The sequence below is a fragment of the Pleurodeles waltl genome, chromosome 1_1, assembly GCF_031143425.1.
Source record: "Pleurodeles waltl isolate 20211129_DDA chromosome 1_1, aPleWal1.hap1.20221129, whole genome shotgun sequence".
In the NCBI taxonomy this organism is placed as follows: domain Eukaryota; kingdom Metazoa; phylum Chordata; class Amphibia; order Caudata; family Salamandridae; genus Pleurodeles; species Pleurodeles waltl.
In genome coordinates, this window is record NC_090436.1 from 836426788 (window position 1) to 836453920 (window position 27133).

Consider the following 27133-nt stretch of genomic DNA (forward strand, 5'->3'; position numbering starts at 1 on the left):
AATGCTGCGATTGTAAATGTTTTCTTCACTGGTTAGTATATTCCTACTTCTTGTAACTGGTTGTCACTGCCTTCTAGTGTCATATCTGGTTGTGGGTGTATTTTATGTTGTACCTGGTTGTCAATGCCTTTATCGTTCTGTTTGTATGATTACTTGGTGTTGTGGCACAGCACCGTATTCTTTTGGCCTGGCTCTCTTGTTAGGGCTTCATCTTCCCACTAGGCCTCGTATAGGCTGGAAATTGCACTCAACATGCGCCAACTGTAGGCTTCTTTGCTCTGACTTTAGGCACAAATGGCATGCACAAGTAGTATGCTATTTCCTTTCAAACTCTCAGGGAGAGCAGTTCTGTTTCTTCTGGCATGTATCTCCTACTCGACACGAGTCATCACATCCTCCCCAGCACGGGAGCATTAACAAGAGCATGCCACACATGGAGCTCATAGTGAACTTCTTTATTCATCAGCATACAACATTCAACTGACTTCTCAATATCTCATAACCATTAAAGACCACACCTTAATGCCTTCTAGATTGATTACATACGCCCTTCATTGAGTCCACCCTGGGCCATAGGATCCTAGTCCTCACAAACATGCGACACTACAAGGCCCATGATTTAGTTCAGATATTGGTTTGCTATATTTTATGTCTGTATGAATGCCAATTTTAGAAACAAATATATATACTTTCTTGCACATCACTTTCCCCATTTTTCCAAAATGTTGCTATAACTTGGCTACTTTATTAGTTTTATTCCGAGAAATACACAAATCCCTTTGAATCTCTAAACCCTTTAGAATCCCCTAGATGAAGGGAAAAAATAGCACAAATGTGGCCTGAATAGTTGTTGTGGAAAAATGTTATGAAGACTCATGTGTAAACTGCCCCAAACATAAAAAAGGATGAGAACTGGGTGTGGAAAAGTCTCAACAGCTAAGGGGTTACTAAAACTTTATAAAGAAAAATATTTCACACATCTAATCAGTGGAGAAGAAAATTGGATCTAAAAAGTACAGTCCACATTAGAAACAAGGGGCCAAAAATTATGACAAAGCCACGCAGTGCAGCAAGTTATCTTGGTGCACTGCGCTGCATGACAGGGAAAGGGCAGGACTGCACCATATTTAAAAGAATACAGCACATTTCTGCCTTTGTCCCTACATTGGAGCTGTTGTGGCTGCCTACTGCCAATGCAGGCACCCTTGCACCAACATGCAATTGTGCCTGCATTGTAAGGAGGACTGTTTTTGTGCAGGAAGTTGGTCTGCCACATTGGTGGACTCACATTCATCACAGAGATCTTGGACAAACAATGGACTCAAAAGAATGTAAATCTTGTTAGTACAGCAAGTACAGTTCTCCATTTATGCCTTAAATTCTGATAACAGAAATGGTACATGGCAATTTGGTTGTGTCGTGAGCACTGCACTTGAACTGTTAAAGTAAAAAGTGGAAAGAGTGATCACATATTAGTATCTGTACAATCTCAGATTTTCTTCCATTCCTATAACTTTGGCTCCAAAGTAGGGCCCGGATTACACAGAAGTCACCCTGAAACTGTTTTTAAATTATCCTTCCACATACGATGTGAAGAACAACAGAATGATGAAGGTTGTACAAAATATCCAAGTTAACCTCCAATTAGCCTCAAGAGACACTGCTCTCGGTAAACAAAATTGGGTTATGAGTTGTTTTACACACAAGCAATAGAAACAGAATACCAAGAGCCAATTGAATAACACATATCCAAACTCATTACATATAGAGATAAACTTTGTCTATCATTTGATTGCTGTGCTACTATCAGTTACAATGAGCAAGGTTTAAACATTTAGAATATGCATGCGCCTACTAATTGTTTTCATCCATAGTAGGCTTTTTTGTAAATGGACATACTTTGTTGCCCAACGATGGGCACAGTGTTGCACAATATTGGGCATTATCAGAGCAAAAATGTTGCTATGTTCTTTGGAACATTCATTGGCATACTCTGTTATATAATTTAGATAATTGATCTCCTGGAAAAGAATATTCAAACACAATTTCATGTTGTATTGTTGATAGATTGCTCTTTGTATCATTTGTTAAAGACATTTATGATTTAAACATTACTTCGCACGTATTCATATTTCTATTGGTACTGGTAGCTCTTTTCTCTTTACATACAGTTTCACCAGTTTGTTAAGGCCTGAGGTAAATAATTACACACATCATACAACATACAGTTTAAAACATAGTGTACGTATAGAAAGTGTTTTTGGGCCCTCACTTTCAACAATTAGTTCTTGCAAGCAATGATGGTGTAAAAATAGTATGTTTTCTCAGGTATTTTACATTATTATTTGTAATGTCAACAGAATATACAGAAATTTCAGCAAGTGTCCAAACCCCACACTGAACACACAACTCATGTATGTTTAAATTATGCTTTGATGGTACAATTGGTTCCCAATATGTATGCCTATAACTTGTTTTGTACAGTAATGTATTTTGGTCAACACTGTGTATATGTATTGACTCTTACTCCGTATTTGAAACTAGGATGGCGAAAAACGCAAATGATGAAGGTGGCGGGGATGACAACAGTTTTAATTTCAGCTGGAAAATGTATACAAGTTGGGATTACTTGATTGGCAATCCAGAAACTGCTGACAACAAGTTTGCATCAATCACAACTAGCTTTAAGGTAACATGTTATATGTAATCAATAAGTCTGTTGGCACCTGTTTGTACTGTGCCTCTAGGTTAAATACCATCTTGGAGTTGCAATTAAAAGTTATTGAAGTGATGAAGATGATTACAAGAGTAAAAGACAAAGGTTGCTAGAAAGTAAATATGGCTTTACCTTCATATTTCTATTTATCTTCTTAATGGAGACGATGTAATAGAATGTTATGTTAATTACATTTTTAAAGCTCTTGATTACCCAAAGCCGTCTTGGCGCTATAATAAGAAACAATCCCCAAAATGCATTCATATTAAGGATCACAAGTAATAAAAAGACACTCTTATTGTTTAGTTAGTGTGTCTGGAAAAATAGACTTTTTCCTTGGAGTTTGAAGTTGGGCTAGATGCCTACATGCATGACAATAGTTACATAATGGTGTGAATAGATAAAATGATTTTTAATGTATTTAATTAATGCCACATTCTCTTATCTAAATCTTGTAATTTGTTGACTTTCTATTTACTTTCAAATGTGCAATGCCATATTGTCTATGATGAGTAATTAGTTTCTGAAATTCATTTGACAGTGGTAGTGACTACAGGTAGGTTGTGTGATCACTCCCTCCAAGTTCCTCTTCCTAGTACCTATTTATGAAGTGAACCAAAGCAATATTGAGTTACCAGTTAGCCTACCAATAGAACACACCAGATCATCATAGACCTAATCATATAATGAAATTATTTCAGAAACACCCTGAATTCCCTGTGGCATGCTAACTTAAGCCATTGTATATGACAGTCACAGTCTATACCTAAATCAGATGCTTAGTGAGAAAGAGGAAGCCTTGATCCCCTCTGTGATATCGCACATGGTATAAAAAGGATGTCCAACAACTTACAAGAATCAGAACATTTAAATATATTAGTCCCACCCTATGCATATCACAGAAATGTCAGCATGCTTCCTCAAAAGAAACTTGTGGTAAGAAAGAAAGTAGAGAAAATCCTGAGAGCTATGAATGAATTGCATTGTATCAGACATAGAGCTGGATTAGTTTGAGGAGTTTACAACCTAGTCTGGAAATCAAAACATAGTACATAAGAGTGAGTCCTAATGTCCCATTCTCCTATCTCAAGAAATGGTTACCAGAAAGTCATCTGTTTGAAAGGAATTTAAAGTGTATCAACCACTTGAGCTCAAGGAATGCATCTGTGAGGAGTTCAATGCAAATCCTCTTCTAGAACTATGGAGGCTGGTGGGTGGGAATATGAAAAGTACAGAATGTATAGCAGTCACCCTACCAGGTACTATCCCTCTGGAGTCCTCCCCATTGATCTGAGATCTCTAGAATTACTGCCTATTTCAGACATAAGGTAAGGTGGCAACAGATAACCACAGTGCTTTAAAGAACTACTGGACAAAAAAGTGAAATTGAACAGGTGGCCTTCAATGTCCATAAGCTTTGACAAGCTTTCCAGTGCCAATTAAATATCTGTTACATGGAAGGGGAAACGATTGCTGAAAGATCAAGGGTTAATCTTTGGCTATATCTTATCATAGGATTCTCCACAGCTCAACTTCTAGCCTTAGAGCTTTAATCTCTGAAATGAAACTTCTCCCTGTACTGTATCTCTAGGTTGAGAATGGAATGTGGGCTCCACCAAGGTGAACCTATTGCTTACCAAAGCATGAGAAATCATCACTAATGAGGCAAGATGGGACACCTAAGAGGTCTACTGCCCCTTTCCACCTGATTTTCAGTATGTCCTATGAAAATAGAGGAAACAGAGGACAAGCAAAAAAGCTCTTCCATGGCCAGTTCAAGGAAAAGATCTCTCATCCATATAACCTGATGTAATGATATCTAGTGCAGAACTGAGAGAGAACTGCACTGCCTGGTGCCACAAAGATATTATCTTCAATCATTCTGAAATTCCAATGGGGAACAGGAATTACTACCCAGTCTTTCTAATTCTATTTTTGGAACAGGTGGTTTGTCATTCACTTTGCTGGGTGCAGAGTGGCCTTCCTTACAAACCACACAGAGATCCACAAGTGGGTAGGTGCAGTGAGTACCAGCACCCACTTGCATTGAGATGTCTTGGGGGGCTACGGGATTCCCTTTCCCACTTTCAGTGGTCACCCTCAAGGGGTGTACTGTCAATGTGCCACCTCTTTATGGTGTACAGTAAGTGAGCCCACTGGCAGCTCCTTTGACTGTGCTTGTATCCCTATTATGCACTGGCACACAGGCAGTGTGTTTTCTTATTTGCATGAGACAATGCACCCATTCAAATGGGGAAACACCCCCAGGACTGTGCCAGTGCTAACTGTGTGCATGCGCGATCAGCATTACAGAAGGGTCAGTGCAAGCATCCATGGAGCCTCCTGTCTCAGACATCAATTAACTCCAGTGATAAAATCCAGAAGAGACCAGATGAATTACCTACTAAAGGGTCTCAATCCTGAACCAAACTGATTTCCTTGATGCCTGAGGTCATGAACCAGAGAGGAACCCTTGTATCATCTAAAAAAGGAAAACAATTGGAGTCCAATGCATGGCAATGTAATTGTCTACATATGTTAAAAGGTGAATTACTTTGGTATGCTACTTTGGAGGAAAATACTGGTGCAGAATAATTTTAGCCTTCACGTTTAACATATCATTATATACATTTACATGTGAATCATATATTTCAAGTGTCTTTAATGTCATTAATTCTGATAAGAATTGTAGTAAATTGTTATTCCTTAAATTGTTGCAAAATCATGTGCCAGTGTATTAAGTTGAATGATAATCCATGTAATCACATTTACTGAATGTACTTATACTTTAATAATAATAATTTGATTGCTAAAGATTAGTCAAATATTTCACACTCTATGTTTGTCAGTGTGCTGCTTCATTTCCTCTGCAGGCATGTTATTGGGTTACTTGTTAGCTAGAGAAAGGTTTATTGTTGTTTATCAGTTTGAAAGTCAAGTCTGGGAAGAGAAATCTGGCAACAGAGATAACGGTGAGAGGAGAAACCTGTACCCAGTATCCTAGGAAGATGCAACTTTCAAGGAAAAGCAGATGTGTACCCAATTGTGTGAGAGTGGGTATTCAGGGAGTCTACTGGTTCTCAGCAAATGCTGCCATTAGATTGGTCTTGTACTATATGAGTGAGATTTGAATGTCTGCAAACTTTGTGCTTTTAATTAGTGTTACATAATTAGTTAGGTGCAGACCCTACCAGTCGTGGCTCACGGGTCACTGAAAGGGAGGGGTGGGGCGCGGGAGGGGGTGACACAACATAATTTATTTTTTTAACTTACCTCTGCCCCTGTGTCGCGCTGCACTGTTCCTCTCCTTTACGTCTCTGTTCTGCACAGGCTCCCAGCCTGCCCTGCGGCCAATCCTGATGCTGCTCAGAGCAGTGTCAGGATTGGCTGGGAGAGCCCAGCCAGGGCACTCCCAGGCATACTGGGAGCCTGTGCTGGCTCTCTCCAGCCCAGCAACTGTGTTGCTGGGCTGGAGAGACCCTTCTGTGCACATGTGTTTGGCCGGCCCGAGATGGCCGGCCAGACATACATGCTCTGTGAGGGGGAGTGCTGAGCACACCCCCTCTTTGCTCGTCACCCCCATTGCCCCGTCCCTTTTCACCAAAACTATAATAAACATAGTCTATTATAGTTTTGGGGGAAATGTTATGCAGCTGCTTTTGCCATTGAGGAGGCGACGCTCCTCCACCCTCATGGAGGAGCCACCCCTGGACCCTACCCTGACTTAGAAGAGAGTAGACCTTTCTGTTGGATTTTTCCCTACGTGGAAAGCTTTATGCTAGACACTCTTTTGTTTCCTCTGAACTTCTACAGAGGTTCACAGAATGCTGACACCTTCTTTCCTTCATCTTTAGACATCCTGACTTTCTTGTTCAATTTAGACAGTGTGGTTCTCCTTATGGAACACATTGTTTGGATATTTTGCATTTTTACATGTTGCTTGTTACTATTCTGTACGTTGTAATACTTCAATTTTGAATACTTGAGAACCTGAATATTATGGCTGTATTAATATATTTTTTGAACCACGCCTAATGTGCTGATTGATGATTAACTAATAGGTTGAAAATAAACCTTTATGGTTGAACTACCATCCTCTCTGTCGCCATTGTGAAACCTTTTGGGATCACTGTATTTGAAATGTACTCCTGATGTTAGCTCCCTCTCAACGCTTCAAGTCGACAACTAAAGGTCGTTACGACCAGTGGGACATTCTTTTTGATGATTTCACTAACAGACTGATGTCCAAATACCCTATAAACAAGAGGTCTAATATATTTGAAAATGCACAACCTGATTTTGATTCATTCTCTGAATACATTGTTTTTATAAGATCATTACTGGTAGCATCCTGCAAATGAACACAGATGTTTATGTTGAGTGCCACAGTGTAGGGTGGTAAGGCACACAGTATAAGGACTGGTCTGTAGGAAAACTGGAAGTCTACCGTCTTAGGTTTACACAAATGTTTGAGAGTAGATTTTCAAATTTTTCTAATTCACAGTGTTTTCCAAGAATTCTCCTGAAAAGCTGCAAATGTTGCAGCTTTCTAAGTGTATTCTTGAAAATAATTGGATTCCTCTTTATGTACATGCAAAGTCATTCTTGCAAGCCTAACTGTCCAACTGCACATACTAGAATGGTCTTGTCTTGGTACAATCAAACTTTTACCTTTTTATATATTTTTTTCTCTGAGGAAAATAATTTTGCTATTGAAAAAACTCTTTAGCCTAAGTCTCACAATTTTGTGGGTTGTTCCTTAGCTTGCAAACAGTCAGGATAACATGCAGACCAAGAAAACCTACCTGTTAATCTTCCATTCATCACCACACTAAGCAAATATATTCATTTTTACAAAAAGCTTTATCATTTAATATCACAATTTCAATAGCAGCATTTATTTGTATAAATGCATTAGACAATTACAAAGAACTTTCTTTTTCACACAAAAAAGATATATAAAGATTTAGAGTGGATGAGTTTTATTTCTGCAGTGCAACACAAATGACAAACCTTTTCTTATAAACCAGAAAGAGATAGATGAATATAAACAAATCTGACATGAAAGCCTTAGACACACTACAAAAGGAAGTCTATATCTTAATAAAGGCAGATGATAAAACTGTCTCAATCGTAAATTTGGGCATGACATGGCATGAAGAGAAAATTGACATATTTAATAAGATTATTTCAAACTAATGTTCCAAAATGTGAAATGAGTTGTATAGTCAAGAACTGTTGCTAGAAACAATACAATAAGACTGGGTCAATAAAGCCACAAAGAGTTAGCTAACACAGAAGGATCTGTTGACACCATTTCTTTGCACCTTACCCAAGGTGCACAAGGCCACTGCAAGTCCACCAGAGAAAATGATTGTTTCAACCTTTCATTAGGTCTTCATACCTAGTGAGATGATGAACATTTCTTACAGAAGTTAATTAAATTAATTTAATCATTGAAAAGGCTTCCGTTTGAAATTAGATTCACTAAAATGTGTTAATCAGATAATTTGTTTACATGTCATTTAACCAATTTATGTGGAAAAAAAAATCCACATAATGAAGGACCAACTGCCGTATATAATGAATTTGAGGTGAATTGAGTATCCATCATAAAAGAGATCATAAAATTCTCAAATGATTTTTTCCTTAAAACAGTTTTTATTATGAAGGGTAGCAAAAATGGCGAAGCAATATTTGAACATTTACTTGTATTGGCTAGAACAGACATGTAATCCCATACATTCAAGTTGGAAGCACAACCTTAGAATGTGGTGATGTTATGTTGGTGACACTTTTGAAATATGACACAGTCCAAAAAAGATCCTATGGATGTCAAACACTTTTAGAGACATTTAGGGGGTCATTCCGACCCCGGCGGGCGGCGCCCTCTGGGCGGAAACCGCCAAAAGACTGCACCACGGTCAAATGACCGCAGCGGTCATTCTAACTTTCCCGCTGGGCCGGCGGGCGATCCCCAAAAGATCGCCCGATGGCCCAGCTGGAAAGCCCCTGCAAAGAGGAAGCCGGCTCCGAATGGAGCCGGCGGATTTGCAGGGGTGCGACGGGTGCAGTGGCACCCGTCGCGATTTTCAGTGTCTGCAAAGCAGACACTGAAAATCAGTGTGGGGCCCTGTTAGGGGGCCCCTGCACTGCCCATGCCAGTGGCATGGGCAGTGCAGGGGCCCCCAGGGGCCCCACGACACCCGTTCCCACCAGCCTGGTTCTGGTGGTATAAGCCGCCAGAAACAGGCTGGCGGGAAGGGGGTCGGAATCCCCATGGCGGCGCTGCAGGCAGCGCCGCCATGGAGGATTCCCTGGGCCAGGGGTAAACCGGTGGGAAACCGCTGGTTCCCCTTTTCTGACCGCAGCTTTACCGCCGCGGTCAGAATGGCCCAGGAAGCACCGCCAGCCTGTTGGCGGTGCTTCTTCTGCCCTCCACCCTGGCGGTTTCAAACCGCCAGGGTCGGAATGAGGGCCTTAATCCTTTGCTTAAATATAATGTGGACAGCAGCATAAACATCTTAGGCCAAGTTTAAGAGCATAGGTGCTATTTATTTCACCTGATAAATACCTATACCATGGGATATGTTATTTATTGGGTGCAATGTGGGGAATAACATGCAACTATCGGTGTTTAATGCACCAAAATCAGCATGATATGGTAAATGCAGTAAGCTTTTCCATCGTTAAATATCTGTAAGATTGGCCTGCTGATATTTAACAAAGGTTGAGGTGTTTAACGCATCCTATAATTATTAGATACGTTAAATACCTTCCAACTAATAATTTTGACCAGTGTGGAAACAGAGGTTTATGCAGAAATTGGAATACACTGACAAACTCACAATCAGTCCATTAGGAGCCAAATTTCAAAAGAATGGGAGAAATTGAAGTCATGTTTGCTTAACAGGCTCATAAAAATAATGTGTTCCACTTCATGAACTTTCTCCTGAATAAGACCAAAACAAGTTTTATGAAGTCAACACTTGAGGTTCCATATCCGATGATTTATTTATGAATGGCGATCTAATGAAAGGGCAAAAAAATATCAGAACTACATAATAAATTACTGTGGCAAAGATTTGAGATTAACTAAAACCAATCACTGGCCATTATGACGCATAAAAGGGTTATGCTTCTTCCATTAATATAAAAGTGCTAACCATTTCTTGGGTTAGCAATAGGCTTTGAAAAAGTGTGTGAAAATGTTGACAATAACCCAAACATAGTGGAAGTGCACAATGTTTCAAGAGCATCCCCATGCTGAACAACCACTTTAACGCAGATTGCAACTCTGGACTTAGGTTTATTTAAATTCTGATGTTATACCATTTTGCTGTGATGCTACTTAAGAGTAGCCAGATTAGGACTACATGTTCACCTTTTGTGAATTCTAAGTCCATTTGAACTTGTATTTTAAGTTATTTGCAGCTCACATTTTGTGACGTAGTCCCTTAGTTGTCATCTATTATGGTTGCTTACCTAAACATATTTAAATTATTTCCTCTAGGGCTTTTTTATAGCACTGTTAATATTATAAAAGTTGATGTTGATACACACCTATGTAAGAATGAAGTCGCATCATCAATATTAAATTCATCCCTCATGAACTCTCCATCAACCCCAGCACAAAAGTACATAGTGAGACAGGCTCTGAGACGGATGCTTGAGGTTACTAATTGAAAGGTCACAGGTAGGGTGCAAATGTGTGAACGGGAATCTTAGATTAGTCTCACAGATAGGTGCAGCAACACTACAATGGTCCAAGGAAATTTGGCCAATAAAATGCACATGGCCAGAGAGGTGCGTGTATTCCCCAGCACACCATAAAGTCGGATGGCACAGCTCGCCAATTCGCACAGCAAGATGCAGTGACCACGCGCCCCTCAGGCTGGACATCTGGACATGTACTCGCTGGGCCACATAGTGTCTACGCAAGTTTAAGGCCCACCAGCATTTGTTATCAGGACCTTATTTTTGACTCCATGACAACTGTTCACATTCTTCACCCCAAAGGAAGGAAGGGTGTAATTGTTTTATTTTACTCATAGAAATGTATAGAACACTGAGCAGAACAAATGTTCTTTGAGGCAGTCCTCAGACCCCGGTTCTGTAACTGTTCTCCCGGCCATAACATTTAATTAAACAAACTGTTCCTGTTTTGACAAATGCCTCTTGCCTTTCTTTTTTTCAAGGTAAATTCACATTCGAGCAACAGCACTTTGATACCATGAGGTTCCATAGAATTTTAGAGAATGTATATTCTCTGGCCCATGTATTATTGAATCTCTTGCCTCTCCTCCTCTGGCGAAGGGCTGCCTGCAATGGGTTCAATCCAAGTTGTAATTCATTTGTTTGACAGCAGGAATACAAGTTTAAATAAATATTTTGGTAGCTTGCTCCATATACTCTGGCTACGATTTTGACTAAGCTTTTGGCCCTGGCTGTATTTAAAAAAACAGTGATTTTTTAATTATATCCAATGACACTTCCAATAAAGCAGATGGAATACCCATCACATTTGTGAGTAACCCTTCTGCCAAACTGTAACACTCTAAGGGCCTCATTTAGAATGCCCTTGCGGCCCTCTGCACCACCAGAGTGTCATTTTTTTGTACGCTCCAGTGGCGCAGAGTGCCGGCCCATATTTACAAGGCCACGCAAAGCCACCTTGCGTGGCTTTTCATGTTCTTGTAAATATGGCCTCCTTTCATGCATAACTCTGCATGAAAGGGGATTCCCTTCCCTAGGTGTTGCTGTGGGTGTTTTCACGCAACATCCATGGAACCTGATGGAATTTGATGCATTCCCAGTTTTACAATGCTGGGAATGAGCCAGATTCCTATGCCACCTCAAGGGTGGCGTTAAAGTGGTGCAATGGGGAGAAATACAATTCTTCAGATACATAGAAAGAGGAACATGCCATAAATGATTGTTTATGTGCAAGAAGGTGTTTCTTCCTGCACATAAACAATTATCCCTACAATCATCCTTACAACGTAGGCACCCTTGTACTATGGCACAAGCCTACCTGTGTTGGTGTTAGGCAGTAGCTTGTGCGCCAGCACAGAGGAAACTACAGGGATATGCTGTATTTCTGTAAATGTGATGCATCCCTGAACTTTGAAAATGATGCAGAGCAGCAAGCTGACTTGCAGCACCACGCTGCGCCATTTCCTTGTAAATGAAGCCCTATATGAGGCCCTTAGTGCTCTGTATCTCCCCTTTTTTCAAAGAATAGTATTTTCATCACCAGTATCATGCCTTTTACAATTTGTCAGGTGCAAGGCATCTATGGTGTGGTGGAGAAGTCCATATCCACTTCCTCCTTTACCAGTCTGTCCTTGCCTGCCAGATCCTGCAGCAATACTTGGTTTCCTGGTTCTGGTTTTCACAGCTTCAGCCATGCATAGCATCCTTGCTAGCACATTGCAATATTCAGTATAATTTATATATGGACTTTATGATTGAGTCTAGTGATAGTGTATTTTGAGCAATATGAAATATACAGTTGCCGTTCATTCTTTAAATGCCTTTATCCCCTGCCCATTTGTGTGCATCTTTCTGTGCTATATCTGTGCTGTGTGCCCCATAGGTCTGTGTGTACTTTTGCAGTCTGTGGTTGTCAGCCTCAAGTTATTGGTGTGCGAACATGGGTTGGTGGCTCTTCTTGGACTACCCCTGGCACATCTCTAACAGTCTATTATTCCTATTTCTATGTCATGTCCCAATTTACTATTTGCTCCATCTCTCAATTTATACCTCCTACTATCTTCTACTCTCTCATAGAGACACATTTTCTCTTCTTCTTCCTCTGTATGCCAAAGTTGGTTATTTACTACATCTCTGGTCTTAGGAAATTACTCTCTTTATAAGACGGCTTTCTCATTCCCTTCCTCCTTTTCCACTGTTCAATTCTTCTTGTGTATCTAATATTTGGAAACAACCTTACTGTGCCAGAAAATGCTATTCAAGCAACCAGCATAATATAATACCTCTCTCTGTTTGTATTGCTGCCTGTGTGGTGGTCTATGTGCACAGACGGCTGTAAATGTATATGCATGGATGTCTGTTTGCTGGTCCAGATATCTATTTAGCAGTAGATCTGTTGTTGTCTGTGCATGCATGACTGTTAGTATTTTCTTTTGTCTACATTTACGCATTTATTTGTCATCTATGCCAACGTGTGGGTATGCAGATGTGTCTTTGTTTACATGTGTGCATGGATTATATAGATGGATAACCTATCGATATTGTCATTGCTTGGTTTGATCGAAGAATGTTTAACCCATCCTACAAATGTTTCCTCTGAGTAAATACTGAATACAACAAATGACAAAGCAGGTAACATGAAACCCAGAACTGTAAAAAAATTAAGAACTTTTCAGGCATTATTTGTGGTTGCACAATTTCACTTAACTTTTGCATCAAGGAATCATAGTGGCGGCTGGCCATTAAAGGCTTTTGGGACATGCTGTGCCCAGATTCAACAGACCATAACAGCCCACATAAGAAAGAGATAATGATCTTGCTGTTTAAAGAAATAGTGTAACTTTGCACAAATTCTGTAATGTTCCCCTAGCTGCCTTAAGAATTCTGTAGTCAGCAACCAGTGGTTTGCTGCTGTGGCTGGAAAAGTAAGGGTGTGGTTCAAACTAGCTCTAGTAAAATCCCAGCATCTTGTTGAACTCTTCCAGAAAAAGTGGAGGGGAAATGCTTACCCTATCAAATACATCAGTGGGTGTTTATTCTTACTGTCCAGTTTGATATTGTGAGTTCCACATCTTACTTTATATGCTGAATTTAAAAATAAACAATCCTCTGGAATAGTACTCACGGCCAGGAGGGGATAACAATGCCTGTGGTGTGTAATCACAAAAGAGCAGAGCCATGATGCAGAGAAACAGCACATAATTAAGTAAAAAGGTCCTCTTATTCTTGGAAATCTAAATAAAATGCAATGTTCTTCTTACATTTCTTAACTTCACTAGCCCTTTCTATGCTGTTCCCTTCTTAAGCATTGTGGGCCAGATTCACAAAGATGAATTCACACTTTTGTGTAAGTTTACTATTTTTGGTGTTGATAAACTACCAGTTTAATTGGCAGATAGTAATTTTACAACTGTGGTGGACAGTCTGCATATAAAAAGATAGGAGTGTTCTAGTTTTTATGTCTTGGAGCCCCCTGCCCCAGTTGCAGACTCTCCTCAGTCGTAAAGTCACTATTAGGGAAAATGTAACTTGTAGTTTATGACTACCAAATAAATATTAAATTCATACAAAGCTATAAGTTTGTCTTTATGAATCAGGCCCTCTGTTTTTATGCCCTTATTTAGTGTTACTGCCTCAATAAACAACACAAATTCTGGCCTGCCAGCCATTTCACTTTTCACATAGTGCTTGGCTTTGACAAGCAGATTACATTTATCATGCTGGCTTGTATATTCACCCAACAGGGCTCTCACTAATACCATGTACACCATCATTTAATTTTCAGGAAACACTTTCATGAAATGGCAAATAGTTTTTGTTTTTTATACCGTTAATCTTTATTAAAAAGAAAATGTGTCAGATCTGTTGTGTTCTTTTTGGAGAGGAGAAAGGCAATCCTCCTGTTCTCCTGTCCTCTTTAAACTGGCAGTGTCATGAGAGTGTTCTAGGAATGCACTGTTAGTACCTAGAGAATGCTGCTGGTGCTTTAAAATGCATAGTTTGATGTTGCTAGAGATTTCATTAAAAATAAAATACATTCAAGTAATGACCCGTGTAATTGAAATTTAGGCCTAACCAAGAGTTACATTTTTTACTTATACTGTTCATTCTAAACTTTGTATGACCTGGATTCTCTTGACTTGCTTGATTTGCTAACCTTAACAAATTCCAAACAGACAGACTTATTTATATTGTGACTTTTGCATGGCCTTTACATAACACAAACTTCCTATGCTAACAAAGAAAGCTATATTATTTTATTCTTTTTAATTGTTCGACCTGCATTTTGAATGTCAAAACTTGCTAAACTAAACTGAAACGTGTTTCTTTATGAATAGGCTATAGTCCTGGAGATGTATGTGAAAAAGTATGACTTAAGGATTCGTTCATAACATTTACATGAGTATCTTTTCTTGCGGAGACCAAGACGAGTGGGAAAATATTTTATAATTACAACTTATGCAGAAATGCTATTAAGTGAACTTTCTTTGTTTAAAGTTGCCATCTCTATGGAAGCTGATCTCCTCTCTTGATTTTCACCACTTATGATTGGCTATTTAATATCTTGGATGAAAAATGTATACTAAAATAATATGTTGTTGTATTTGTATTATAAAAGAGTCTAAGGGAATGAACAAATAGCAATAGCGAGCGAGCACACACACAATCCTCCAAGCTCTCATGCTCTCTGACTCAGACACTATTTCTCTCTCTCAGAGCTCCTAGCTCACACAGATTAACTCTCTGCCTAGACTATTATCTATTAGTGTCTGTTACAGTGTTCTTTATGAGTACTGATATATTTGCTGGCTTAACTGCCTCTTGAAATCTTGTTCCTTTTGCTTTTTCTGACTAAAATGTTTTATTTTTACTGATTTAGAATACTAGAATAGGGATGGATTACAGGACATGCTTTATGCAATGTTCTGTAAACCTTGTTTGACTAATAAAGAAAAGATTTAAAACTTATGATAAATAAAACTTTTAAATGGTTACTAAAACTCTCATTATTGACTCCTGAAAGGAATTGTTACAGATAATTGCAGCTTTTATTTCTAGCCCATTCCCAAGATCCCCTCCTGGGTATCTAAGAGTTGGAGTATTTTATAATTCTAGGATTTTCTGCGCTCCCACTGTGCACACAAAGGCCACACTTTTGAACTGTGGCTGCAGTTGATAACAAAAGGAGCCATACATTGACCAACACCTTGGATTAGCTTATTAATGCCCTTTCAGAATCTCTCTATGTTTTAACCACGTCTGCTCTCAAATTTGCCATTTGGTCTTATTTTGCCCAAATCTTGTGAGGTAAAGTGTGGCTCACATTCTTAGTCACTTATTTGAACATAAGATTTGTACTTATGTCCAACCATTTTCAAAATCCACCTACTGCAGAAAATAATTTGGTTTGTTTCTCAAAATCTCATAGGAATCTATTTTAGAAGAGCAAGAGAACCGTAAAGAAGAAAATATCCATTTAACACGATTCTTGCGAGTGCTGGCTAATTTTCTAGCACTCTGCACCCTTGCTGGAAGTGGGTACCTAATTTACTTTGTTGTGAGGCGATCCCAAAAATTTGCACTGGAAGGACTGGAGAACTACGGATGGTGGGAACGAAATGAGGTCAGTAGTTTGTCATACTCTTGTCTATGTATGATGTTTTAAAATATATTACATTGATGGCTGATAAAGCTTGCTAATCCACAATAATCAAAATGGCATTAATGTTTATATGATCAGTATAGTGAGTTGTTTTTAAGAAGCACCAAGCAAATTCTAATCACTTTTTTGCTACATGTTTGAGAAAAGACATTGGAATGATATACAACTATCTATAATAAATCCATACAAGATTATGGGCCTGATTACAACTTTGGAGGAGGTGTTAATCCGTCCCAAATGTGACGGATATACCACCAGCCGTATTACGAGTTCCATAGGATATAATGGACTCATAATATGGCTGGTGGTAAATCCGTCACTTTACCGTCACTTTTGGGACTGATTAACACCTCCTCCAAAGTTGTAATCAGGCCCATATATATTTTGTTGTTTGTATGACAGCGGAACACTATACATTTTCTGTTTGTAACTGTGTTAGCAAACAGGACCACTGTTTTTACAACCAATTTAGCTTATTTACACTTATCAAAAAAAGACTGATGTAAGTGTGCAAATTGGTTGAAAAACTCAATATGTTCCCTTAATTTAAGAGAGAACAATTAATATTTGTCAGGCTAAATTAAAATAGGATTTAGAAAGGAGTGGCAGAAGTATAAGATTTAGGGCTAGATTTAAAGTTTGGCAGACTGGTTATTCCTCACAAACGTGACAGATATCCTGTCTGCCCAATTACAATTGCATTATATTAAATCACATTTGTAATAAGACAAACAGGGCATTTATGTCAGCGTAACTTTCCTCTAAACTCTAAATCATGGCCTTATTTACTAATAATCCAAACACCACTTCATAACCAGATCAGAATAGGCCTATGTTTAATCCAGAATGCATGCCATGAGGGAATGTTTAATAAAGATATTCCTTTCTGTGTTCACTATGACTGACAATCATTCCTCAGTCATTTTTATTTGGAAGAAACATTTTTACAACTTGAAATAAATAGTGTAAGAATAACTGGTTTACTGGTTTAGGGAGGTGAAACCCTAATCAAGCAGCAACTACAATTCTTGTAAGGGTGAAACATAAGCAAACCCCAAATGAACTTATGCACAAACCTTTGGGTACAATGAGTGCTGCAGGCTGACTAATAGCATTTAATTTACAGGCTCTGGGCAAATATAGTACAACTTTACTAGGGACGTACAAGTGAATTAAAGGTGCCAGTTGTGTCCAAGCCAGTTTTACCTTGTTTTAGGGAGACAGCATAGGCACCTTAGCACTGGTTATCAGTGGTAACGTTTGCAGAGTCCAAAGGTCAGCAAAAACGAAGTCAGTAAAAACAGAAGGATAGAAGGGAAAGTGTTGGAGGAAACCCCTGCCAATGATGTCAGGTCCAACAAATAGCATCTGAGCTATTAGGCTGGTTTATGCACATAAATGGGTGATCAAAACCTTGTTCTCCCATGTTTTCCAGTACACCAGCATACAATTCCCCAACCTCAGGGTAGAAGAATGCAGTATGCACTGACCCTATTTAAGTGTTAATTTATGGCCTATAATTAAACAGAATTGCCACAATCTACAGACCTAAAATGTAAAACCTTTGATGGAGGATCAGAATTGTTGAAACTTGGATTTCTGATGTTGAATATGCTTTTGTGCACACAGAAAAAACACTTTATTTTTATTCAGGAAAACTGCTGAAGTAAAAAATGACAAATTGGAGAAAGAAGTATGGAAAGCTAACCTGCAGAATGTGACAATTCAGAGGAAATGGAACAAGCTTCACATATTTAAACTGTTGGTTCCCTTAATATATCACAATATAGTTAAAAATTAATGAGTGCTGCACAAAGTCAGTCAGTGGGCATAACCTGGGCCACACCCCTGGACATGGTCTCATTGAATGATGTTGCGAATAAATGGGTATGCAAGGGTATTTAGAGGTTCCTTGGGTAGGTACCAAGTGAGAAGGGAGCAAGGCATGGTGTGGGACCTAAAGGAAATGAACACTATGCTGTACTTACAAGATACACAGATGAAGCAAGATTGCTACTTGATCAAAGGTTTAAGGATTACCTGAGCCACAAACATGAAAGATCAACAGGGTGAAAATGTGTTTCTCGTATAATGGTACCTGGCCATGTCCAAGAATACTCACTTCTTTCCAACAGCAGCGACAGGTTGAGAGCTAGGTAAAGCTATTACATCACTGTTGTCTCATTCAGGCAACATAAACTTGACACAAGCCCTGCAGAGTAGAGAACCTGTTCCATAGGGTGACTGTAATTCCTAGGTAGTTGAAACAGTGTAATTCCCTTTTTGCCATTGCTCCATGAGGTGACGATCACCTCTTGTGTGATGCACGTTCAATCCAAGTTGTGTACAAAAGTGCTGATTTGTGAAAGAGAGGACCCTATCATGTGCAGGAAAATGTAACATCCATGAAAAACTGTGCTGATGCTCGCTGGTAGTTGCCTTTTAACATTTGAAGGGCTGATTTAGGGATCGGGTCTATGTGTGAGTCTATTCCAGCCTAAAGCCCTACAATTAACACAACATTTAGCAGATCTGAAGTAAAATCCTCTAGGAACATCCATGCAAGACAGGTTTCAAAGCACAAACCATGAACGGTTATTTAAAGATAATTACAGAAGGAAAAAAGCATTGGTTAGTCAATTCACATCATAATGCCCAAAATGCAAATAAATGTAAACTATCATTGGCAATGGAAACTAAGCTCTATTCCATACAGAAGCTAGAATTCAAAAAGTTATTAGGTGCATCAAGGAGCATTTGTCATGTGCCATAAGGAACTGAAAAATATTCTAAGAATTAAGTAAAAAAGGTTAATTAAACAAGGCTTGACGTGAAGTCCGTCTGAATGGAGTTCCGGAAAGAATTCTGGCTCGTCCTCAAAATGATGAGCCTGTGAACATTTTTAGACAGAGAAACTGTGCAGTTACTGTGGTGTGACAAAACAAGATACATATAACAACCAATAGGTAAATAGAAAACCCATCATATAATGATATTAACTTTTGCCGTACATCTTATGAATATGCTATACTATGCCTTATGCAGAAAACAATAATACACTCAGAAATATGAACAGCAAACAACACCTCAGTTCGGCTGAAGGAAATCATCTGCCATTAGTATACAAATGAAAGATTTGTCCTGTTCAGGAACACCAAGAACACAACAGATTACATTTTTATAAATGTTACAAAGCATACAGTATTGCTGAATGAACTACATTTCTTACAAGCTAATAAGCTAGGAAGGGCACACTTGTGCTCTATGTAAGCCAAATTGGGAGGGGGCGAAAACAATCAGAAGTCAAGTAAAAAAATCACACACATCTAAAATGTGCAGACGGAAAACACAAGTAGGCCTAAAGCCTCACTCACATCAATGTTAAGGAAATAATTTCACTGTAAACACAGATAAGCAACACATTTGCATTTCATTAGTACCAATTAACATGCAGAATTACTAACTGTGGAATCTGCGCCACACCCTCTAAGAACTATTTTTGAAGTGTCCTGTTAGTAAGTTTGCTTCAAACCAGCAGCCTTAACAAGGATACCTATATGTGGATCAGTGGATCGGAAAAGATCGCAGGCCCTCATTAGGAATTTGGCGGGTGGAAAAGGCTGCCGTCAAACTCTTGCAAGTCAGGAGACCTCCAGTGCGGTCACCTTCCCGCCGGCCCTATTATGAGTTTCCGCCTGCTGCCCCAGCAGGAAATGCAAAATAACATTGACACCGGTGCCCAATCTCCGCCAGCATTTACATGGCAGTTAAACCACCATATAAATGCCGGCGGAAAGAGGGGTCATAATCCCTAAGGCTGCACTGCTGGCAGTGGTGCTCTGCCGGATTGAGACTACTGCCAGGCCATCTGGTGGCTAAAAATTGGGGGAGCCGTCCGTCCGACCGTGGCGCTTTCGAAACAGTCGTAATGTTGCGGGCAGACCGCGTCTGTGCCCCTGGCATTCTGGTGACCGCAAGGGTCATAATGAGGCCCCCTGTCGGTGATCTTTTGAAATGTTTGCTACAAGAGTAACATAAATGATGAATCGAATGTACACCAGAAAAAAGTCATCCACACGTTGATAGTTAAAAAAAGAAGAGCTAAGATATGATGGCAAGAGACAGGTAACATTGGATGGCTACATTTTCCACAAAAAACTCTGACAAAATATACTGTTCATCAAAGACAGATCTAACATCCAAAACAATTAACTGGGTGCAAAGAGAGGGGCCTTGAATTCACAGCCAAGGTAAGCCTTTGCTATCCACAAATGAAGGATGCGAGAGACATTTCAGGAATGGTACCAGAAACTACAACCAAATCAAGGAGTATTCAGCACTGCAAGATAATCCAAAAAGAGGCTCTTCACCCTTTGTTTAGCTGGATCACGAGTGAGCCATATGGCACTAAACTAAATTACCCTGGGTTCTATGGCAGGACACCATCAAACTCCTAGCATCATTCTATCATCAGAATCTGAAAGAGAACAAATGGTGGAACATGCACCAGGTTCCATTTGACCAATATCTGATAAGAGCAGTCTGTGACCGCCTACTTCTTAACAATCACCTCCTTCAGTTTGGAAAAACTGAAGATATCTTCCACAGCGAACAGCTGCACACCAGCATCGGGAAAGCATCCCAACCACCACTTCCGTATCTAGATTTTGCACCTTTCCACAGCTGAAAAGATGGACTATGTGCACCAGGATCCAAAAAGGGGCACTATTACATTATAAAGTGGAATGTGGATCATGTCCAGGGAATTTGAAATAAGCCTGTTAATTCGAAAACAGGATCCATAGTGAGAGAGCACTAAAGCGCAAAGTAAATTAGATGTGTGGTTTCGTATGGTTTTGTGTTCTAGAGAGAATCTTGGGCATTTTAGGGGACGCTGATGGAAGTGCATTCATGAGAACACTGATCCAGACCAGAATGCTTGATCGAAACAACTTAACTGTGAAAATCAGGATTCGCCACCTACAAGGAATAATGATCATCCAATACAGGGATCTATATGTAAATCAGAGCATCGACACCCAGTCTAATTTAATGGTATTGATGAAGCTAAACACCACTATTACGTCGGAGCACCATGATAGTACAGCTTCCATGAGGATCTGCATAAAGTGCTTTCTTGATGTACTTTCTGCTGAACCATGTTGATGTTTGCAAAATAAAGAGACATGTTTACACAGTGCAGATACTTTGTATTTGTGGTGTTTGCTTCTATGTTCACAGGAAGGGACACTTTGCCAATCTGACGACATTGACAGCTCAATGTTACATTTAGCACTTGAGCACATTTCTGTATTTACTCCGGTTCACAGACGAACTGGTAGCCTTTTCCAGTAAGAAGCTGAGTAGTAGATGTCCAAGCAAAACGGTGCAGTAACAGTCTTTCTCTATGAGGATGTGTATATCTTTTATTTAGAATCAATTATTTTGCAGTATAAGAACTTAGTTCAAGAGCTGTTATATTTTAGGTAGTGAAAGTCCTTGCTGATTCACTCATCAATTTATTCACCAACAATATAATTACATCCTGTCAGGCACCATCATGATCAGCTCGCAGGAGCACTATTTACCGTCTCAAAGTCTTTCTATAGTTCCTTCCTAGAGCAGAGATCGCTTGCTCATCATGTATATTTTGTATTTGTTTTCATAGTTATAAATGACAAGTCGTAGGATCATATAAGTATTGGAGTGCTGAACATGAGTGTAGGAAAGTGCATCTTTTTTGCAAGGTTCTCCCTTTTTTTGCTGAATAGCTGGCATATATTACTCCCAAACAGGGAAAGAATGTAACTAGCCTGTCACTGGACATGCTTTTACCAAAACGTATGGCCTTTAGATGGCAAATACCATCTGGCATTTTTGACGTTTAGGGTGGTTCACTCTAAAAACCTCTTTAAAACTGCAAAACATAGCGAGGTTGTGTAAATAACAAATGTCCTTTATAGACAGGGCCACTGGAATTATACAGCAGGGGAGAGAAAAGTTATGTTGCAGGGTTGACTAAATTATGCAGGAAGAAATGGCAAATTAAACAGTGTAATGCAGCAATTTGTGTGACAGTATTACTCATTATTTTGCCTTTTATACACTTGTAAACACTGTTTGGCTATAGTTTGCACCTCATTAGTACCAGTTTAACACCAAAATATAGCAATTAGCAACATAAAGATAACCAGTCAACCTTTGCCAAGGGCCTTCCACCGTGCAGCAACTTGTTTCGCTGCCTTATTATTAACTTGTGAACCGTTTGACCTAGAACACATTTTTTTGTTAAAATCTGCAGATTATGCAGCAGATGATGGACTATGTGGCAAATGTGGAAAATCGTTATGTGAAAATCACATAATTCCAGTGGCCCTGCTTATTGGATACATTGTGATCCTACAATGCAAACATGGGGTTTTAAAGTCCTAGCAGAAGGCCTGACGTGTATCCATCTCTAAATTTGCCATTAGATAACACATCAATATCACGTCTTCAACAAAGTAAGACATATGTGCATAATGTTGAAAAGATTAACATTCAGATTTTGTTAACTTGCAAGGTCCTACACTAAGTTGGACCAAATGTGCTACTTAGTGCATAGATGTATATACTTATGCCAGTATTCCATAAACAGGCCTGCATTATATTTAAATGCCTTAATTACCAGGGAGAGATTTTATTCTTGCAGCATTTTATTAGACAGCAAACGTTTAACCTTTTCGGTGCGGGCGTCGGCCACTGGCCGACGCCCACACACCCTCCCTGGTGCGGGTCACGACCAGTGGCCGACACCAGGAAGGGTATTAATAAATCCTCGGGTGCGTTGCACCCAAGGATTTTTTTTTTTTTTTAAACTTCCCTCGGGAGACACGAAAGCTTCTGTGTCTCCCCCCGCCCCCCACCCGCCCCTTTGTGACGTCAGTGCGCCGCGAGGCACGCTGACGTTTCAAAGGTATTTTCCCCATCGAAGCAGGAAGCAGCCTTGCGGCCGCTTCCTGCTTTGATGTGGAAAACTGCCTTTTCCACGTTCGGGAAGGCCTCGTAAGAAAGGGGAGAGTCTCCCCTTTCTTACGAGGCCTTCCTGAAAGTGTTTCCTGGCCCCCGGTCGCAGCTGTGCTGCGATTGGGGGCCAGGAAACACTTTCAGGTTTCCTGGCCCCCCGATCGCAGGAAACACTTTGAAAAGGCCTCGTAAGAAAGGGGAGACTCTCCCCTTTCTTACGAGGCCTTCTGAAACTGTTTCTGGCCCCCGATCGCAGCTTTGGGGGCCAGGAAACACCACTAGACACCAGGGATTTCACTTTGGGGGGGCGGCCCCCCCGGAAAACAGGCCGCCCCCCCCGGCATAATTTTTATTTTAAAAAAAAGGTAGGTGCCCCCTGGGGGGGGGGGGGGGTGCGATCGCGCCCCCCCCCCAGGGGATTTTTTTTTTTTTTCAAAAATAATAATAAATAAATAAAATAAAATGACAGGGGGTCGCCCGTGGGCAGGGTGACCCCCTGTGGGGGCAATATTTTTTTTTAGATGTTGTAGGGTTTCCCTGTGGACCATTTTGGCCCCCAAGGAAACCGTACAACAACTAAAAAAAAAATAGATGTATATATAGATCTATATATATCTATGTAGATAGATATATCTAGGTACATGGATATATCTATAGATATATCTATGTAGATATATATATATATATATATATATATATAGAGGTAGATCTATTTCAATCAAAGAGATTTATAAAGCGCGCTACTCACCCGTGAGGGTCTCAAGGCACTGGGGGGGGGGCATGGGGGGAGGGAAAGGGGCTGGGAGGTTCACTGCTCGAAAAGCCAGGTTTTGAGGCCCTTCCTGAAAAGAAGTAGGTTTTGGGTCTTGCGAAGGTGGGTTGTGAGGGCGTTCCAGGTTTTGGGTGCAAGGTAGGAGAAGGATCTGCCCCCGGTGGTGGTGTGTTTGATGCGGGGGACAGAGGCGAGAGAGAGGTCAGCTGAGCGGACGTTTCGTGTGGGGGTGTGGAAGGTGACTCTCGTTGAGGTAGGCAGGGCCTGTGTTGTGGAGTGATTTGTGTGCGAGGATGAGGATCTTGAAGGTGATCCTTTTGTCAATGGGGTGCCAGTGGAGGGATTTGAGGTGTGGAGAGATGTGTTCGTGTCGGCGGAGGTCGAGGATGAGTCGTGCTGCTGAGTTCTGGATGCGTGTAGTTTGCGCTTGAATTTCCGTAATCAAGCCTGCTGCTGATGAGTGCGTGAGTGACAGTTTTTCTGGTCTCTGTGGGGATCCATTTGAATGTTTTTCGGTATACGGAGTGTGTTGAAGCATGAGGAGGTAAGAGCGTTGATTTGTTGGGTCATCGAGAGGGAGGAGTCTAGGATGATGCTGAGGTTGCGTGCGTGGTTGGCGGGGGTGGGTGCAGGGCCTAGCGTGGTGGGCCACCATGAGGGGTCCCAGGTGTTTTTGTGTGGGCCAAAGAGGATTATTTCGGTTTTGCTTGAGTTGAGTTTCAGGTGGTTGGCTGTCATATATATATCACTTTTGTCAATATGTGTGTGGTTTCCCTGGGGGGAAAAGGGTCCGACTTGTCTAGTGGCAGTTTTAGTGCCATAAAGAAGCGCAGAAGGTTTATATGCCTACTGCAAAGAGCAAATCTGTATTTTATGTAAATAGCTGAGTACATTAGTAAAGTCTATGGAGAGATGAAGGGCACTTTTGCTGGGTGGTAATGAGGGAATCCGAGGAGGAGGGAGTGGGAGCACCATTAATGATTGTTGGACTGGGCGCAGGAGGTGCTAAAGACTGTGACGAATGGTATGTGACAAGGTGTTTTTTGAGTGTCTTGAAAGTACGTGCTGATTGAGGGAAGAAGTGCAGGTAAGGTGGCCTCTACTGTTGCACGTATCTCACACACACCATCGATTTTGTGACTGTCTACGTAGGCTAGTGTTTTAGAGCAACAGTTTAGCCAATAGCAGAGGTGGCATCTTGATGGATGACTGCTGCCTGCACTCGGGTTATAGAGGACCGCTCTGACATAGGATCAGAGACTGAGACATCAGATACTGAGACAGCATCTGAGGGATAGGACAATGGCGCAGACTCTGGGAGTGATTTTTCAGTCAGAGGAGTCCCATTCGATAACTCCTCTTCCAGTACATTATGAGGGAGGTGATGAGGACAGTCCTGCTGTCCCTTCGCAAGCTGTTCGTGCAACTGGGTAATAGTGGGTTAGGCCAACCCAGAGAGCAGGTGAATGCGGCGGCACGCAGAGAGAGAGTGCTCTCTTGGGAGCTCCCCAATTTAGTTCAGCCCCAAATTCCACCACCCAAATCATATTGTGGAGACATCAAAATTGTCTATGGCAAAACAAACTGGTTTTGTAAGGCAGGCACCTGTGTTTTTGGTCCTGGATTCGGCGGCCATATAGAGAAACACACTAAACCCAAACATTTCTGGAAACTAGACATTTGGGGGAATCCACAGAGGTGTGACTTGTGTGGATTCCCCAAAGTTTTCTTACCCAGAATACCCTGCAAAGCTGAAATGTTGAAAAAAAACTCAATTTTTCTCGCATTTCTGCCACACAAACTACAGGTATATGCTGGGATCCACAACATTCCTACCACCCAGTGACTCCTCACCTGTCCTGATAAAAACACTACCCCACTTGAGTGCCTACACCTAGTGCCTGTGTCAGGAATGGATCACCCCAGGGTCAACAGCTGCCTCACGTAAGGACCAACATTGACCGTTGTGTGATCTATTCCTGTCGCAGGCACCAGGCCTAACCACACAAGTGAGGTATCATATTTATCGGGAGATTTGGGGGAACGCTGGGTGGAAGGAAATTTGTGGCTCCTCTCGGATTCCAGAACTTTCTGTCACCGAAATGTGAGGAAAACGTGTTATTTTAGCCACATTTTGAGGTTTGCAAAGGATTCTGGGTAACAGAACCTGGTCCGAGCCCCACAAGTCACCTCATCTTGGATTCCCCTGGGATTCTAGTTTTCAAAAATGTGCTGGTTTGCTAGGTTTCCCCAGGTGCCGACTGAGCTAGAGGCCAAAATCCACAGGTAGGCACTGTTTTCTATGAAAAAATGTGATGTGTCCACGTTGTGTTTTGGGGCATTTCCTGTCGCGGGCGCTAGGCCTACCCACACAAGTGAGGTATCATGTTTATCGGGAGACTTGGGGGAACGCTGGGTGGAAGGAAATTCGTGGCTCCTCTCAGATTCCACAACTTTTTGTCACCAAAATGTGAGGAAAACTTGTTTTTTTAGCCACTTTTTGAGGTTTGCAAAGGATTCTGGGTAACAGAACGTGGTCTGAGCCCCGCAAGTCACCCCTCCTTGGATTCCCCTAGGTCTCTAGTTTTCAGAAATGCACAGGTTTGGTAGGTTTCCCTAGGTGCCGGCTGAGCTAGAGGCCAAAATCTACAGGTAGGCACTTCGCAAAAAACACCTCTGTTTTCTTCCAAAAATTTGGATGTGTCCACGTTGCGCTTTGGGGCGTTTCCTGTCGCGGGCGCTAGGCCTACCCACACAAGTGAGGTATCATTTTTATCGGGAGACTTGGGGGAACGCTGGGTGGAAGGAAATTTGAGACTCCTCTCAGATTCCAGAACTTTCTGTCACCGAAATGTGAGGAACATGTGTTTTTCTAGCCAAATTTTGAGGTTTGCAAAGGATTCTGGGTAACAGAACCTGGTCCGAGCCCCGCAAGTCACCCCTCCTTGGATTCCCCTAAGTCTCAAGTGAGGTATCATTTTTATCGGGAGACTTGGGGGAACATAGAATAGCAAAACAAGTGTTATTGCCCCTTATCTTTCTCTACATTTTTTCCTTCCAAATATAAGAGAGTGTGTAAAAAAGACATCTATTTGAGAAATGCCCTGCAATTCACATGCTAGTATGGGCACCTCGGAATTCAGCGATGTGCAAATAACCACTGCTCCTCAAAACCTTATCTTGATCCCATTTTGGAAATGCAAAGGTTTTCTTGATACCTCTTTTTCACTCTTCATATTTCAGCAAATGAAGTGCTGTATAC

The 27133-nt window shown here is 40.8% G+C and overlaps 1 protein-coding gene across 1 annotated transcript in view; it reads left to right on the forward strand.

Annotated features, from left to right (window-relative positions):
• TMC1 (transmembrane channel like 1) overlaps positions 1-27133 on the forward strand; it is a 372520-nt gene that overhangs the window by 274809 nt on the left and 70578 nt on the right. Inside the window, exons 9-10 of the mRNA XM_069242288.1 lie at positions 2545-2689; positions 15861-16055. Coding sequence (XP_069098389.1) covers positions 2545-2689; positions 15861-16055 — 340 coding nt within the window. The remainder of the gene's footprint in view (positions 1-2544; positions 2690-15860; positions 16056-27133) is intronic.